General features: G+C 37.7%; 1 protein-coding gene and 1 long non-coding RNA gene across 2 annotated transcripts in view; one reads left to right on the top strand and one right to left on the bottom strand.

Annotated features, from left to right (window-relative positions):
* LOC127879950 (sister chromatid cohesion protein PDS5 homolog A-like) overlaps positions 1–18,069 on the top strand; it is a 107,883-nt gene that overhangs the window by 32,108 nt on the left and 57,706 nt on the right. The window contains exons 13-17 of the mRNA XM_052427082.1: positions 6,168–6,281; positions 9,303–9,335; positions 13,023–13,123; positions 15,771–15,910; positions 17,479–17,703. Coding sequence (XP_052283042.1) covers positions 6,168–6,281; positions 9,303–9,335; positions 13,023–13,123; positions 15,771–15,910; positions 17,479–17,703 — 613 coding nt within the window. The remainder of the gene's footprint in view (positions 1–6,167; positions 6,282–9,302; positions 9,336–13,022; positions 13,124–15,770; positions 15,911–17,478; positions 17,704–18,069) is intronic.
* LOC127879954 (uncharacterized) lies at positions 2,422–5,256 on the bottom strand. Its single transcript, XR_008049363.1, has 4 exons — positions 4,782–5,256; positions 4,106–4,246; positions 3,484–3,657; positions 2,422–2,488 (listed from the first exon to the last, which is right to left on the bottom strand). It is a non-coding gene; the product is annotated as an uncharacterized LOC127879954 (long non-coding RNA).

Genomic DNA, 18,069 nt, shown 5'->3' with positions numbered 1-18,069 from the left:
GCTATAGACATTTTAATATGGACGTAATTTCAAAAATACAATGACTAACATTGTAATAGTAATTAAAACATATCTATATAATAACTGCTCCATAACAATCAAATTATCAACTGAAATGTGATACACGTAGAAATATTTATAATGTATATTGTTATGAAAATATTTCAGATGTAACAACTGTAAAAACAATGTTGATGTTCAAATAAACATCTTAAATTACCCCACCCACCTGTTACCCTTGTTGTTGGTTGTAAATTGAACATATGTATTAGGTATTTTAAAATTATTTTTAGAACTGTGTGATGTGTATTTAAAGACAAGAGGCCATGATGGCCCTGTTTCGCTCCACTGCTGAAAAAAAGACTGAAACAAATATTCTCCGCATGTGCAGATACTTAAATATAGGCCCTATTTAAGCACATGTACAATTTTGTGACCACCTGGGCTGGGTCAAATTTAACCCCAGGGGCATAATTTGAGCAAACTTTGTAGAGGACTACTATATCTCACTCCATACAAAATGTGGTGGCCCTAAGTCTTAGATGTAGAGTTAAGGACAAGAATATTTTTAAAGTTTTCATAAAATAAGCAAGATACAAGCGTATATAATGTTCAATTTTGTGACCCGCGGGTCAGGGTCAAATTTGACCCAAAGTAACAAACTTGGTAGATGACTATAAGATGTTCCTGCATACCAAATTTGGTAGCCATAGTCAGAATGGTTTTCGACAAGATTTTTTAAAGATTTCACAAAATAGGCGCTTTATAAGCGTTTATTACATTTTGTGACCCCCCGCGGCAGGGTCAAAGTTGACCCCAGAGGCATTATTTGAACAAATTTGGTAGAGGTTTATAAGATGTCACTACATACCAAATTTGGTAGCCCTAGGCCCAATAGATATGGACAATTTTTTTTCACAAATTAAGCACTTTATAAGCATATGTTCAGTTTTGTGACCCCCGGGGCAGTTTCAAATTTAACCCAAGGGGCATAATTTGAACAAACTTGGTAGAGAACTATTACATGTCACTACATACCAAATTTGGTAGCCCTATGCCATACTAATATGAACAAGAAGATTTTTAAAGTTTTCACAAAAAATGCCTAATATAAGCATATGTTCAATTTTGTGACCCTCAGGGCAGGGTCAAACTTGACCCTAGGGGCATAATTTGAACAAACTTGGTAGAGGACTATAAGATGCCACTACATACCAAATTTGGAAGCCCAAGGCCCAATGGTTATGGACGAAAAAATATGTGAAGTTTTCACAAAATAGACCCTATATAAGCATATGTTCAATTTTGTGACCCCGGGGCAGGGTCAAATTTGACCCCAGGGGCATAATTTGAACAACGTTGAAAGAGGAACATTCCTGAGAAATTTCATCACAATTGGACCAGTAGTTTAGGAGAAGAAGATGTTTAAAGGAAACGTTCAGGCACGCACGCACGACGGACACAGAATCATAACATAAGCCCTGCTGGCCTTTGGCCAGTAAAGCTTAAAACAACAAAGAATACAATAAGCTGGGCAATTATGTTTCACACACCATCTGTGGTTTAATGCACTGCCAAAAATATCTTACAACTTAGGTGAAACATGAGAAATACAACTGACATAAGAATCACAACAATGTTCGTCATCGAGAAGGAAAAACAATGATGTAACAGCTATTAGATTTCATAGCTTATCTATATACAAGATGCAAATTACAATTGGTTAGATGTCAGGCAACAAATAACTCGCTATTGTACATATTATTTTCTCTGATTTTGTTACTCTGATTTGTCCGTTTGTAACCTCTGAAAGGGGGCTCCTCAAACCACTCAGTCCGTTTCTTTTTGATACAGGACTCAAATGTTTAAGTTGAAATCCACTTCCTGCAACTTTCCTTGCAACACCTTGACTTATAACTTTTGTATCAATTATGGTTTGTAAAGATTTGATGTTGGAAGCAACATTTAGTTACACATTGTATGTTAACACTGCTCGGTAAAAGCTGAATGAATATTTGTTAACAATTTTTGGTCGAGAGGAACAGAGGTCACTAACTTTTGTAAAGCTAAAATATCCTGTATAGCGCCATGTGCCATGTATAATTCACCAATGACGTCTTTAACTAAATGTTCCTGCTAATATGATTTCATATTTGGTAATATTTCCTTTAACATTTTTAAGTTTCTATAAAGCCACAAATATTTTGCTGAAACTCAAACATTTTTCAACAAGTATGGATAGCACGGAGCAACACTTTACAATAAAAAGACTCTATATTATGCCCAACTAAAATAATTGGTGAACATTTCTGTAAGAATGTTATAAAACTTGTCAATGCAGATTTGATGGGGACAGCTGTTACTGTTTGTCTCTTGACAAGCATAGAGTCGCTAACAACTGTCACTCCAGTTATTTCTGATGCTTGCAAGGAAATCTTCTGACCAGTTGAATGCACTGCAGCTATCTGAATTATGTGAGAAGTGTGCTCTGAAAAAAACAAAACAAAAATTTCAAATAGAAATTGCACAAAATCCATTTTAGCCCCGTTAATCACAGAGCCCTGGGTCGCTCCCCCAAGTACAATGTAAACTTCTTAAAATACATTTGAAGTGTTTACATTAAATATAAAAGGGAAAAACATTGCCCCCCACCAGGACAGGACTTTTTTTGAAGCTTAATGTGAACAATCGTAGAAGAGGTTCCTTCACATTCATTCTCTATGCATTGTGGTTTAAGAGAATTTTCAGTTGAAGGGTTATTGATCGGAAACAATTTTCACACTTATTGTGACCTTTGACTAAGTGACCATAATTTAAATGGGGGTTATATACTGTCCAATCCCTATGCACATGGAGAGTAAAAAGCCAATCAGTGAAAAAGTTGACAAATTATTGATCGGAAACTTAATGATCTACCCACAGACAAACATCCAGCAAAACAATATTAACTCTCTCTTCCAAGGGGGGCATAATAACTGTTATTATGAAAATTGAAACTCTCTTTTCTTCCATTCATGGATATATCAAAGTAAGTTGTAGGCATCTAATGATCTTATGTATTCATAAATCTGAAGAAGCGAAGAGAATAGTGTTTAAATTCTTAAACGATGCACAATAATATACTAAAGCCAGTTGTGGGTAATGTAACATTGCATCATCTAAGTGGTATTTACTATCATTTTATCAATAAAGATTAAGAATGATGTATTATATGAAAGCAAAATGAGAAATTAGTCTGAACATAACTCTTGTTGCAATTCAATCATATGCTAGGTTGACCAACAATTCACACGATATCTCTGACACATTGAGTTACTCAGCAGTAGCAGGTTGAATTATGTTATACATGTAAGTAAATAAGTATATTTTTTAATAGAAGTTCAACTTTGGAGATTTAGAGTACCTAAATACCTGAATTGGACCAAGATAAACTTCTGTATGTGCAACACTGTGAATAAGGAATATGTTAAAAATAAACTTTACCTAACCCTCTTGTTTCCAAATCAAAGAAAACAAATTCCTTCCCAGTAGTGTCTAGCCCTGCTGGACCAGGCTTGGGTATAGGTGGGGGTATAGTTGTAACTTCAACGTCTTGGTCCTCTATGTTTGAACTGTATGTTGGTCCCGCTCGTACTTCTTGCACTGTCCTTTGAATGCCTGAACAGAAAAACAGAACTTCAAATTGGAAAATTTGCTTGCACCTTCATGGGTTATCTCCGATTTTTATTTAAAGAAATGATTACACAGCACATTAATGCTTTTACAATAATCAATTTACAAACATTAGCATATGCTTTTAAATGTTACTACTACTTTGCATATATAATTGATGGATCTATTGATACAATCTACAACAAGAAATGTGTCCACACGACACGGATGCCCCAAACTCCAACTTTGTAACTATATAAAAAAATAATCCATACAATTGTAAGAAACCCAGTTTGGTGAAGATCGGATGAAAACTACTTGAATTAGAGAACAGGCACGAAAAGTGTGAGGGACTGACCGACCCACGGACAGTGCAAAAACTATGTCGCCAATTGGGGGCATACAAATGAAGAATACTGTGTTTTAAATATAAAATGCCCATAATTAAAAATACCGTTCGAGTTTTAAGTCTTATGCGTCACTGTTTTGCTGCACAAGTAACAGTTATAGCCTTTCTTTTTTTGTGCTGAAGGTCATGGAGAAGGGCCAGTTTCGATGTGAAAGTCCAAGGTGAAACACCCAGTTTTTGATTTACCTGAAACAGATTGCAGTAAATGACAGAACAGTTGACAATGCACAATGCTAGAATATGCTTATGCGGAATAAAATAATATGAAATAATGTCACTAATTTACAAAAGTTACAACATTTTATAAGACCTAGTGATCTACATACACACAAATAATAATTAATTCAAGCCCTTTATTTTCAAAACCAATACGTATTTGACAAATTGAGAATATTTATGTTTTGTAAACTTGTAAAATTTCATATTTATTACCGGTATTAATAACTAGGACTGCAGGAAGAAAATAAACTTATGTCACTTTAAAATATACATGTTTAACTAAGGACAACCATTCACATTCTACTGTAATTGTGTTTACTGGCAGTAAATCAGACAAAATATGAAGGAAAAATATAGCAAGTACAATATAAAAATGTATGCATGTAGACTACACGCGAATTACTTAGAGATAACTATCTGAATGTATTCAAAAGTATCAGTAATTTACACAATAAATCATGATATAATGCACCAATGTACCAAAAAGACAAAGAAGTCTTACCCAAATGCAAGCTTTGTGATCATGTCATAAACTCTGCCATGTTTCCGTCCAGTAGCCACATTATTTACTGCACCACAATTGCTAAACTGTATGTCCAAAACACATGCCTGTCCGAAATCCCTGCTTTCTACAGTGTTAAGTAAATTCATGGGCACTTGACAAGCACTGCATGCTAAAAGCGATTCGGTCAATGTGTCGAGTTCAACGACACGTCTACCAATTTTATATCCAACTAGCATCGCTGTTGTCACATGTGGTCACGCTTACCGACGAACCGATAGAAAAATCGTCAAAATAACAGTGGTCATACCGGAAATCCTGATTGTCGGTGGAAATAGTCTTTCTATTGAAATCCACATTGTTCTTTAGAACGTTGTTGTTTTCAATACCTTTTAAGTTTCGTTTTTTATTCCGAATTATATCCAAATTAGACATTTTAAATGAAAACTATTAAGCCAAGTATCTGATTCTCATTGTTGACAAATTATCGTTTTGTTATCAATAGACGCTTGCATTTGCACAGAAAATAACATCTACAGCGCAAGCAAGCGTTTCATCGATGTCGATCACGAAGTGACGTCAAGCAATCGAACGCTTGGTTTCAATGCAGTAAATCTCGAAAAAATGTAAATGCCGAAAATTTAAAGGCGCATAATCAAAACAGTAAAACTAGAATTTACACTCGTTTATTCCAACCTAATATTTTGAAACCGTGAAAATATATAAAGGTTTTTAATTTTCACGATATAGTGAATCAATTACCGTAAAGTGGAAACGATCGAACATCCTTAAGTGTCAAGTAGACACGGGCTTATCAGAGAAAACTTTTTCTGCCTTAATGGTATCTTTTGTTGAAAGAAAGTCTCTTCTAAAAGAAAGTGTGTGGACTACACAGGCTAATCTGGATTGACTTTTTAAGCACTTGATTAAAGCCCCGTTTTTTTCAGAGTCGGGCTCATTTAAATTCAGTGATCTGGGTTATAATTTGAATGTTTGCTGATGAGGAAAATGTTAGTCAGTATCAGAGTTTGCCGTTTGTAAATTGTAAATACTTGTTTCAATACTTGTTTCCAGATGTTTTTGCTCAAATACCATGTTAGTCTTGTTGCCCTTTACAGATGCTTATGTTTAACCAGTGTTTTGGGGTAAAATTTTGGGCCATAATTTGGTCCAATTCCCAATCTCAAAAAGTATTTAAAAGTATGTGCTAGCAAAAAACACATCATCAATTTCTCAATTTTAATTAAAAAAATGTAAAACAATGGTAGAGTGTTAGCTGCTATAGGCACATGCTTTTAAGCCCAGTTTAACCAGAGCGGGGTTGAGGTATACCCATGTACATATTGTGGCATGATGTTGGTTGATGTGTACCCATATTGTTTGCAGGATATTGGTGGAGAGGCTGTTCAACGTGTGTCTGGTGCCGTACACACTGCCCCCAGCTGAGAGGATGAAACGCCTCTACCTCTTGTACTCAAAGCTAGATGAGCCCGCAGTCAAGTAGGTACACTTTGTAACATTTACCTAAATTCAAACATGCACATGAGCTGGTTTCTGGGAACACACATACAGACGCTTATGAAACATAGACATGCTTCCAAAGCATGCAGACACTTGGGACGTAATGTTCATAATACTTTGCCTTCTATCTTTACATTTGTTAATGTCATGTGGTTGCCTACTTAAGAAATAGTTTTCATTCATTTAGGTTTTGGAAGCTAAATGTTGAAGACATTTCCTTGGTATCGGTCTTTTCAGTCACAGTTGCTGTTTTCTAGTGAAAGATAAATTTTTAAGGATTTAGTGAACTACAACAGATTTCTGCATTTAAATATCGATGCAAGAAATTCTGGAAGTTGTTAGCCATCTTTTCACTGTTAACATTTTACATTGAATGTGAATTTAAATTAACTAGTTGATCGGTCGTCAGTATTAAATATGAACAGTGCTTGATGCTCTCACATCGTGATTCACACATGGTCATGGTCAATAGAAATTCGCTCATCCTACAATTCGCTTTTGGTACGACTTGCGTAAAATGGTGGACGTTTGTGTTTATGAGATTCTTAAATCCATTTATCATCAATTTTGACCATATTTTGGTTTTGAAAATAGAAATCATAATTATACTGGATTATTGGGTAATGGGAAGAGTGGACTTATGTATGTATCCAGCGATCAACATGTACTGTGCGGTAATATTTATCTTAATATGTAGTAAAAAATTTGTGTTGGAGAGTAAACTAATTTCACAATTTATTGCGTCTACAAATTCTCTCCATACATTTTGGCACTTGATAATGAAGTTTCAAAGTGAACAATTCCCTAACTTCTTGAAGTCATATGTTCAGTAAACACGCCAGGTTGTTAATGGGGATTTTTGGTTCAAAATCAAACGCACAGTCTTGAGAAACAGGCTTAACCCAGACAATCAGAGCATGATAATTATACCCCCACTAAACAAAGTTTAGGGGGCAGGCATTGAAGACTCGCCCTTCACTTTAACCTACTCGCCCTGCATTAAAAATATATATATATCTATATTTATAGTTAGGATCAACCAGAACCTTTTTAACCTACGTAACATAGTGACACTAAACTGCAAACAAATTACCTACATTATCTAATGTTTTTTTTTGCTTTCCTTACGTTTTTTGCACCTGTATCCTTTTCTAAATACTTTCGGCTTCTCGTTTTGATGACCTTTCTTTCTGTCCCCTGTCTCCACCACCTTGCAGATATTTTTAAATAGAACCCTTTTCCATGCTGAGTTTTAATATTTCAGAGGAACTTTTACTGAAAGACACTCTTGATTAACAAATGGTTACAATATGGTAAATTTTGGCTAAGGCTTCTTATCACGAATTATTCTGTTTATTAATAATTATTGTTTCTGTTTATTTTTAATAAAATATAAGAAGTATTATAATTAACCAGTTATGTATTATTTTTTATTGATATTTACATTAAAATGAAATTTTATTCTTCACCGAATGACCAATATATTTAACTTTTTTTTTCACTTTTAATCGATTAGCTAAGAGCACTGACACCCACGAAAAGAGCGCAGCCGATTTTGAGACTTATTTTTACTGTGCCCTTGACGTCATTTTTCATTGTCAACACGAAAGTGCAGTTTCTTTGTGTCAAAACCTATTTTTTGTTCGTTCGAAAAATTGTTCGCAATTTGTATTGATGGGGCAGGAGTTCTGGAACTGAATTTATATTTCTCAACTTTAAAAACAGCACTCGCCTGGTCGGTCGAGTAATTTACAAAATTTTCTCGCCCGACCGTCAACTTCACTTGCATATGCGAGCGGTCGAGTGGATTCTTCAATGCCTGGGGGGGGGGTGTATAGGAGTGAGCTTGTCTGTCTGTCGGTCGGTCTGTCTGTCGGTCTGTCCGTTTCCTCTCTATAATTCAAGTATTTTTCATCCAATCTTCACCAAACTTAGTCAGTTGTATCTAGATGATGTCTAGGCCAAGTTCGAACATGAGTCATGGCAGGTCAAATACTAGGTCACGAGGTCACTAAGTGCGTTTTACACATTCAGCATGATGTCTGCTCTCTAATTCAAGTAGTTTTCATCCGATCTTCACCAAACTTGGTCAGAAGTTGTATCTAGATGATGTCTAGGTCAAGTTTGAATATGGGTCATGCCGGGTCAAAAACTAGGTCACTGGGTCACTTAGTACGTTTTACACATTGAGCATGGTGTCTGCTCTCTAATCCATGTAGTTTTCATCCGATCTTCATCACACTTGGTCAGAAGTTGTATCTAGATGATGTGTAGGTCAAGTTCGAACAAGGGCCATGCAGGGTCAAAAACCAGGTCACGGGGACACTTAGTGCGTTTTAAACATTTTGCATGGTGTCTGCTGTTTTTTTGTGAAGACAACATGCAAAATATTCTGGGTCAATGCGGCATGTGGAGGTATTCGTCACATCTGTGAGAAAGCTCTAGTTACGATAAGGATTAATGGCAAGTCTAATAGGAATTTCACCTTTGAAGAGGCCTTAAAAGCATGGAAAATAGCAGTGACTTAGAAATTGTTTTAACCACAAATATATGAACTCTCCTAAGTCTATAGTTAAGTTTTACTGAAATAAACATTTTATTGAATTTAGTTTTAATTTGTTTTCTATTAATTTTATGATAACAAAACTGTCTGAATTTGTTTTCATGCTTTAAAACAAATGTCCTGGAAAATGACTATTTAGGACACCTGTCTAGAGGACATTGGAAACAATCTGAAACACTGTATCACTATACCAAGGATCATTTGAATACCTTTAATGCTTACACAGTTATGCTCCACAAAAGAAACATACTTTTTACAAAATAAGCAAATGGCGGCAACTCACAAAGTAAACTCTGGTTGTAGGGGAATGACAGTAGAATGTTGAAAACACCACGTCATGGTGACTTCATGAAATAACATTTATAAAATTTGGTTCTAACTTCTAAGTATATTGTTAGAGATGTCGGCATCGATTGCTGTTTGCTTTCTTCTTGCAGGGCTTTCCATGAAATGATGAAGCACAGAAATATGTAAGTGATATAAGGATATCTATGAATTATATGTGCAGCACTCTGGGAATACGGGGCTTTATGCGTGTGCAAAAGTGGAAAGTGCTGTTCCCTATTAGCCTGTTTGGACTGCACAGGCTACTTGGGGACATCTCTACACACATTAATTAAGCCCAGTTGTCCCAGAGTTCGGCTAAAATGTATTGACTGTTCTTTAAGGTATATTTTAAATATGGTTGTTATTTATGGCTGCACAGTTTTCATGCAAACTGTTCAAAAGAAGAGGGATTTTGAGTTTGAAATCTGTCTACAGTCACAGATTATTCACTGAAGATGCTCATGTATCCCCAAACTAAGTTTTCATTCCACAAAATGGAATAAATAGTGATAGTTGTCATTCTTAAAGGGATATGGTTACATATAGGGGCGTTTTTTCTGTTGTGTCAGTGAATGACTTATATTGTAAGATTTTCAAAAATATGTGAACTATATAGCTCCATTATAAAAACAGTAATAAAATTTAAGGCAGAAAAAATAAAATGTATCCCCATTGGGGCTTGAACCATTTTCCTTTGGATTTAAAGGCTATATAGACTTCAGTTTTTGTTTTACCTTATATAACAGACACTGAATATCGGCGTCTTCCACCACCATTCTAGGCTGGTTTTTTCCCCTTTCCGGACCGAAAATTCTCCCCAGCGGAAGCGTTTTGCCCTCCATAAAACAGTTCAAAACAATTGAATTTTACAACAGACTTGCTCGAAATCGTACAAAACACCGTTTGGTACCCGTCCAATTATGGTTCCCATCCCGTACATGCCGTACTGTACCGTATAAATTTTACGACAATTTGGCTGATTTACAATAACTTTCAACTCGTTACGTTTATTGTCACCAAAATGTCGCACAACTGGAAAAGCTACCGAAAAAAAAAGAAAAAAAGTGTGAATAACTATGTCATTACATCTGTCTTCTCAAAACCAAAGTGTTGTGACCAGGAAGTAAGTCCACTGCAGTAGTCCATTCCTGTTGTACGGTCTGAAACTGTCACAGCCAGTCCCTATCAAGGTGATCTCAGTCTGGCACAGTTGGCCACAGCCAGTCCCTATCAAGGTGATCTCAGTCTGGCACAGTTGGCCACAGCCAGTCCCTATCAAGGTGATCTCAGTCTGGCACAGCTGGCCACAGTCAGTTCCTGTCAAGATAAGATCACTCTGACAAAGTCAGCCATAGTCAGTCCCAGCCAAGATGGTCATGATGCAACAGAACCGTTTGAGTCTAGTGAAATCCTAATTGCATGACCAGTTCATTCTAATTCTGAAAATTGTGGATCATTGATATATGAAGAAAATAACAGTATTTTTTTAAAACCCATTTAACAGTAAAATTAAGACTCTTAAAATTTTCCCCCATTCAGGAAAAAACGCTAACAATTTTTCCCCCAAAGTGGAAAATTGTGCGTAAAATTCCCCACACCTAAATTGTTTCACATTAGTAATGATTTATAATTTTATTGATTTTAAATGATGGTAATTTATACACTAAGCTATTTTTCAGTATGAGTCTATGTAATAAGTGTTTTTCTGCCCTCCAAGGGTTATTTTTGCCCGGGTACTGTTATCTTGCTCTCTAATGTACGGTGTTATTTTATTTGTGGAATCTGTGACAACAAATTTTTGAAAATTTTCAATATTATATTCTGTGAACAATTCCCTTTAATGTTTAAGGCAGTGACCAAACTAAGCACAAGCCTGCATGTCCTGTACTGGTAAATATTGAACCAAGTTTGCTCTTATTCTGTGACTTGCTTGTAACATTTGGTCTTAAGAAATGTGATATCAGACTTTCTTGGTCAAACTTTTGCTTGCTTTTTCAAACTGCAGGCTTGATTAAGCAAAAACTGCAGGCTTGCTTGGTCAAACTTAGACTTACTATTTCAAACCGCAGGCTTGTTTGAGCAAACTGCAGGCTTGCTTGGTCAAACTGCAGGCTTCCTTGGTCAAACAGATGCTTGCTTGGTTAAACTGAGGATTGCATAATAATACTGAGGCTTGCTTTGCCAAACTGCAGGCTTGCTTGTTAAAACCAAAGGCTTGCTTTGTCATCTGCAGGCTTGCTGTTTGTCCCCTACCGGTTTCACCGGAGGGGACTTATGGTTTGCGCTCTGTGCGTCTGTGAGTCTGTCTGTCACACTTTTCTGGATCCTGCGATAACTTGAAAAGTTCTTCATATTTTTTCATGAAACTTGAACATCGATAGATGGCAATATGGAGATTATGCACGTCATTTAATTTTGTTCCTACGTCAAGAATTCTGGTTGCTATGGTAACAAATAGACTAGAAATACTGCTGAAAATGGTGGTTTTCTGGATCCTGCCATAACTTTGAGAGTTCTTAATATTTTTTCATGAAACTTGAAACATGGATAGATGGAAATATGGACATTATGCACATCATTTCATTTTGTTCCTTCGTCAAAAATTCTGGTTGCTATGGCAACAAATTTGACAATGCTGGAATTTCTGACAATGGTGGAGTTGGACATATATTGCTTGGCAATAGTCTTGTTCAAACTGCAGGCTTGACTGAGCAAACACTGCAGGCTTGCTTGGTCAAACTATGACTTACTGTTTCAAAATGCAGGCTTGTTTTAGCAAACTGCAGGCTTGCTTGGTCAAACTGCAGGCTTTTTTGGTCAAATAGGTGCTTGCTTGGTTAAACTGAGGATTGCATATTAAAACTGAGGCTTGCTTTGCCAAACTGCAGGCTTGCTTGTTTAAACCACAGGCTTGCTTTGTCATCTGCAGGCTTGCCTTGTCATCTGCAGGCTTGCTTGGTCAAACTATGCTGGCTTGCTTGGTCATACTGCAAACTTGCTTGTTCAAACTGCAGGCTTGCTCGGTCAAACTGCAGACTTGCTCGGTCAAAATGCAGGCTTGCTCCATCAAACTGCAGGCTTGCTCGGGCAAACTGCAGGCTTCCATTGTCAAACTGCAGGCTTGTTCAGTCAAACTGCAGGCTTCCATGGTCAAACTGCAGGCTTGCTTGGTCAAACTGCAGGCTTGCTCGGTCAAACTGCAGACTTGCTCGGTCAAACTGCAGGCTTGCTCGGTCAAACTGCAGGCTTCCTCGATCAAACTGCAGACTTGCTCGGTCAAATTGCAGGCTTCCTTGGTCAAACTGCAGGCTTCCTCGGTCAAACTGCAGACTTGCTCGGTCAAACTGCAGGCTTGCTTGGTAAAACTGCAGGCTTGCTCGGTCAAACTGCAGGCTTGCTCAGTCAAACTGCAGGCTTGCTCAGTCAAACTGCAGTCTTGCATTGTCAAACTGCAGTTTTGCTCGGTCAAACTGCAGGCTTGCTAGGTCAAACTGCAGTCTTGCTCGGTCAAACTGCAGGCTTGCTTGGTCAGACAGCAGGCTTGCCTGGTCGAACTGCAGACTTGCTTGATTAAACTGCATAATTACTTGTCTAACTGAGGCTTGTTTTGTCAAACTACTGGCTTGCTTGGTCAAACTGTTAGCTTGCTTGGTGAACTTACAGGCTTGTCTAGAAAAACTGAGGCTTGCTTATTTGGATGACTGCCTTAATAAGGCATTACAACTGGAGATTGTTTATTAGATTACTGTTCCATGTAGTGATTTCTTGGCATTTTGATGATGATGGGACATCGTGTAAAGTAATTGCAGTAACACGGATCTATGTTTCAGTGTCCGTATGCATGTGAAGTTCATATTGGACGGTCTAGACAGTATGATGGCCAACCCTAAAGAGCATATACCCCTACTTCCCAGGTTACAACAGCTCTCAAGTAAGTGTGATAGAATATAAGCTAAGGCTTTTTTAAAAAGATCTTGAGCAATAACTGGTTTCTTTTTTGCCCACTGCCAGTCCTACTATTCCAAGTTGATTATTTTGAGCTCACCTGATTGGTAAGGTGAGCTTTTGTGAACGGTCTTTGTCCGTCGTATGTCCGTCCGTCCGTCAGTGTGTCCGTATGTCCGTAAACATTTGCTCATAACACTCTAGAGGCCACATTTCTTGTCCCATCCTTATGAAACTTGGTCAGATGCTTTGTCCTAATGAAATCTGGGCCGAGTGCGAAACTGGGTTATGCCTGATCTTCATGTAACTTTGTCAAAATGTTTGTCTTACCGATATCTTGGTTGAGTTCAAAAGTGGTTCCGATCTGTTGAAAAACATGGCCGCCAGTGGGCGGGGCAGTTTTCCTTATTTGGCTATAGAGAAACCTTGTAAACACTCTAGAAGTCACAATTTTTGCCCAATCATCATGAAAGTTGGTCAAATCATTGGTTCAATTGATGTCTCAGACGAGTTTGAAAATGGTCGCGATCAGTGAAAAAACATGGCCGCCAGTGGGCAGGGCATTTTTCTCTATATGTATATAGTGGCAGTTTTCCCTATTTGGCTATAGAGAAACCTTGTAAACACTCTAGAAGTCACAATTTTTGCCCAATCATCATGAAAGTTGGTCAAAACATTGGTTTTATTGATATCTCGGGTGAGTTTGAAAATGGTCGGGATCGGTGAAAAAACATGGCCGCCAGTGGGCGGGGCATTTTTCTCTATATGTATATAGTGGCAGTTATCCCTATTTGGCTATAGAGAAACCTTGTAAACAATCTAGAAGTCAACAATTTTTCCCCAATCATCATGAAAGTTGGTCAAAACATTGTTTTTATTGATATCTCGGGTGAGTTTGAAAATGGTCGGGATCGGTGAAAAAACATGGCCGCCAGTGGGCGGGGCATTTTTCTCTATATGTTTAAAGTGAAAACATGTGAACACAGTAGAAGTCACATTTTTGGCCCAATTTTCATGAAATTTGCTCAGAACATTTGTTTCCTTGATACGAGAGTTGAGTTCAAAAATGGTTCCGGTCAGTTGAATAACATGGCTGCTGGGAGGGGGGCAGTTTTCTCATTATGCCCCCCCCCCTTTTCGAAGAAGAGGGGGTATATTGTTGTGCTCATGTCGGTCCATCAGTCCACCAGATAGTTTCCGGAGCACTTATGCCAAGGATCATGAAACTTCATAGGTACAATGATCATGACTCACATATGACCCCTATTGATTTTAAGGTCACTAGGTCAAAGGTCAAGGTCACGATGACCCGAAATAGTCAAATGGTTTCTGGACGATAACTCAAGAACACTTATGCCTAGGATTATCAAACTTCATAGATACATTGATCATGACTTGCAGATGACCCCTATTGATTTTCAGGTCACTAGGTCAAAGGTCAAGGTCACAGTGCCAAAAAACGTATTCACACAATGTCTGTCAAGGTCCGGTGACTCAACTTAGAAAAATGGTTTCTGGATGATAACTCAAGAATGCTTACGCCTAGGATCATGAAACTTCATAGGTACATTGATCATGACTCGCAGATGAAATAATGATGAATCTTGACCAGGATGTTTGTCTTGTCAATATCTAGGTTATGTTTGACATTAGGTAAAGATTGAATGAACAGACTCCTCTCAGGTGAGCGAACTAGGGCCATCTTGGCCCTCTTGTTTCATGAAACTTGCAACATGGATAGATGGCAATATGGATATTATGCACGTCATTTCATTTTGTTCCTACGTCAAAAATTGTGGTTGCTATGGCAACCAATAAAAGAAAATCTGAACATTTCTAAATTTCTGACAATGGTGGAGCCGGTAGGGGACCATATTGCTTGACAATAGCCTTGTTAAATTAGTGCTTATCCTTGCTATTCTACCTGAACTGAGTCAGATGTTTTCACTTCAGCTTTACTACATTAGCGTTTTGCAGAAAATGTTTTGGGTCAGTTAAGTACATAGTATATAATCAGACTTATCTTGATAACGAAAAAGACGCAGTTTGTATATGTGGATTAGGTTGGGTATTAATGTCTTACAAGCTAAGAGCAATTAGTCTTAATTTAGTTAAAACATTGGACATGATTATTTTTTATGCCGCTGGATCGAAAGATCGGGGGCATAATGTTTTTGGCCTGTCTGTCTGTCATTGTGTGTGTGTGTCCCAAAACTTTTACGTTGGTTAAAGTTTGGTTATAACTTTTTTTATATTGAAGATAGCAACTTGATATTTGGCATGCATGTGTATCTCATGAAGCTGCACATTTTTAGTGATGAAAGGTCAAGGTCATCCTTCAAGGTCAAAAGTCAAAAAATACAATCCAAGGGAAGTAATAAGCTTTAAAAGGGAGATAATTTCTAAACCTGCCGAATGATATATTGAAATTTTATTTCAAAGCGGCGCAATAGGGGGCATTGTGTTTCTGACAAACACATCTCTTGTTACTTAGGAACTTTGTCAATCGGATTACTGACGAAACATATGAAAATTAATGTTTGGCAAATAATAATGATTTCACAGTATGTCATTAGATTGTTAACTTGAGAGACTATCCAATTGATAATCCCCTGTTGTGACTTGTTTTGCAGAGACGTTGCCTGATCCGCCCAAGTCCCTGGAACAGTTGAAGAAGCTCCAGGAGCTGTTGAGGGACGACAAGCGATTGCGGTCCCTCGTACGTTACCTAGTCAGCGCCGAGTGCACCTGTCGCAAGGCCAACGATAATGTGGTATGTGTCAGGGTCAAACAACTTTTTTAACCATTTCATATAATATCAACCAAGGTTGAAAACTATATTTAAACAGTAGGTTGCCCGTGTTGGACATCTATCTTTTGTAGGTTGGTACCCCGACTGAAGAGTATCTAACTTGTTTTTATTATGTCCCCCACTATAGTATTGGGGGACATATTGTTTTTGCCCTGTCTGTCTGTTGGTCTGTTCGTCTGTTTGCGCCAACTTTAACATTTTGCAATAACTTTTGCTACATTGAAGATAGCAACTTCATATTTGGCATGCGTGTGTATCTCATGAAGCTGCACATTTTGAGTGGTGAAAGGTCAAGGTCAAGGTAATCCTTCAAGGTCAGAGGTCAAATATATGTGGCCAAAATCGCTCATTTTATGAATACTTTTGCAATATTGAAGATAGCAACTTGATATTTGGCATGCATGTGTATCTCATGGAGTAGCACATTTTGAGTGGTGAAAGGTCAAGGTCATCCTTCAAGGTCAGAGGTCAAATATATGTGGCCCAAATCACTTATTTTATAAATACTTTTGCAATATTGAAGATAGCAACTTGATATTTGGCATGGATGTGCATCTCATGGAGCTGCACATTTTGAGTGGTGAAAGGTCAAGGTCATCCTTCAAGGTCAGAGGTCAAATATATGTGGCCGAAATCGCTTATTTTATGAATACTTTTGCAATATTGAAGATAGCAACTTGATATTTGGCATGCATGTGTATCTCATGGAGCTGCACATTTTGAGTGGTGAAAGGTCAAGGTCATCCTTCACAAGGTCAAGGTCATCCTACAAGGTCATAACGTCATATAGGGGGACATTGTGTTTCACAAACACATCTTGTTTAACAATACAAAATTAGACAATATAAAATTGCTGTCATTATTTTGTTATTTTATGAGCCTGAATCTTTATGCTGTTTCAAAGTTAAATCCTTAACTTCTTGGAAACTGTTTCAAGATTTGTCAAAAGCTAGGTGCATCAGACTTTATAGGTCATGGTCACACTTTAAGGTCAAAAGTTGAATTGGCATTAGACAGCATGACAATTCGCGTCTCTGCCATATCTGACATACATTGATGGAATTTTAATTAAACTGGCACAAATGCTATTTATTATGACACATAATGCAGCATGTTACACTCTCATCTGTTCATCAAAGGTGAAGGAAACATTTCAAAGATCACATGTGGATATTGGACGACACATCATGCACATACATTTTTATGCCCCCAAAGGTGGGCATAAAGTGATCACATTTCCGTCCGCCTGTCTGTCGGTCACACTTTACGTTTAGGTTTTGAAAAATGCTCATAACTTCTATGTCACTTCAGATGTAACCTTCATATTTGGTATGCATGTGTATATGGACAAAGCCTTTCCATATGCACACAAATGTTGACCCCTTTGAAATTGACCTTGAACTTAGGGTCTGCGTTTAGGTTTCGAAATCTGTGTTTAGGTTTTGAAAAGCGTTTTTCGGGGGCAAATTTCATCCTATGGTGACAGCTCTTATTCAGAGCAAGACTGGAATAGTACTTTACACTTGCAGAAAGACATCCTAAAGAAGCTAGGAGGCCAGGCGTCTGCGAGCAGTCCAACACAGTCCCCCATCTATATCACAACCAAGAGCCTGCTGGAGAGGGTTGCCCCTGTGATGGTGGACGCGCAGGCTATAGCTCACCTTGTGAAGCACGTGGAGGATGCTATCAGGGGCCACGGGACCATCGCTGACGAGATCGACAACCCTGGAGAGAAAGGGGCCACACTTCTACTGGTATGATATGGTCATCTCTAGACTGTTAAAATATGGGCCGATCTCTGTGAAAAGGGTGTTAAATGCATGTGTGTAAAGTTTTGTCCCAGATGAGCCTGTGCAGTCTGCCCAGGTTTATAAGGAATGACACTGTCTGCCTAAACTGGAATTAAACTTAGAAGAGATTTTCTTTTAAAGAAAAATATACAAGTTGAAAGTGTTCTCCCTGATAAGCCTGTGTGGACTGCACTACACAGGCTAATCTGGGACTAAACATTAGGCACATGCATTAAACCTTTTTTTCACAGAGCACAGACCATATATACAACCTGTAATATGTTTAAATACCGGAAATGTATGCATAATTACATCATCTATGTATTAGAA

This window comes from Dreissena polymorpha, chromosome 4 (genome assembly GCF_020536995.1).
Source record: "Dreissena polymorpha isolate Duluth1 chromosome 4, UMN_Dpol_1.0, whole genome shotgun sequence".
Classification (NCBI taxonomy): domain Eukaryota; kingdom Metazoa; phylum Mollusca; class Bivalvia; order Myida; family Dreissenidae; genus Dreissena; species Dreissena polymorpha.
The sequence above is the reverse complement of the archived record's forward strand: the minus strand, read 5'-3'. Positions and strand labels throughout refer to the sequence as shown.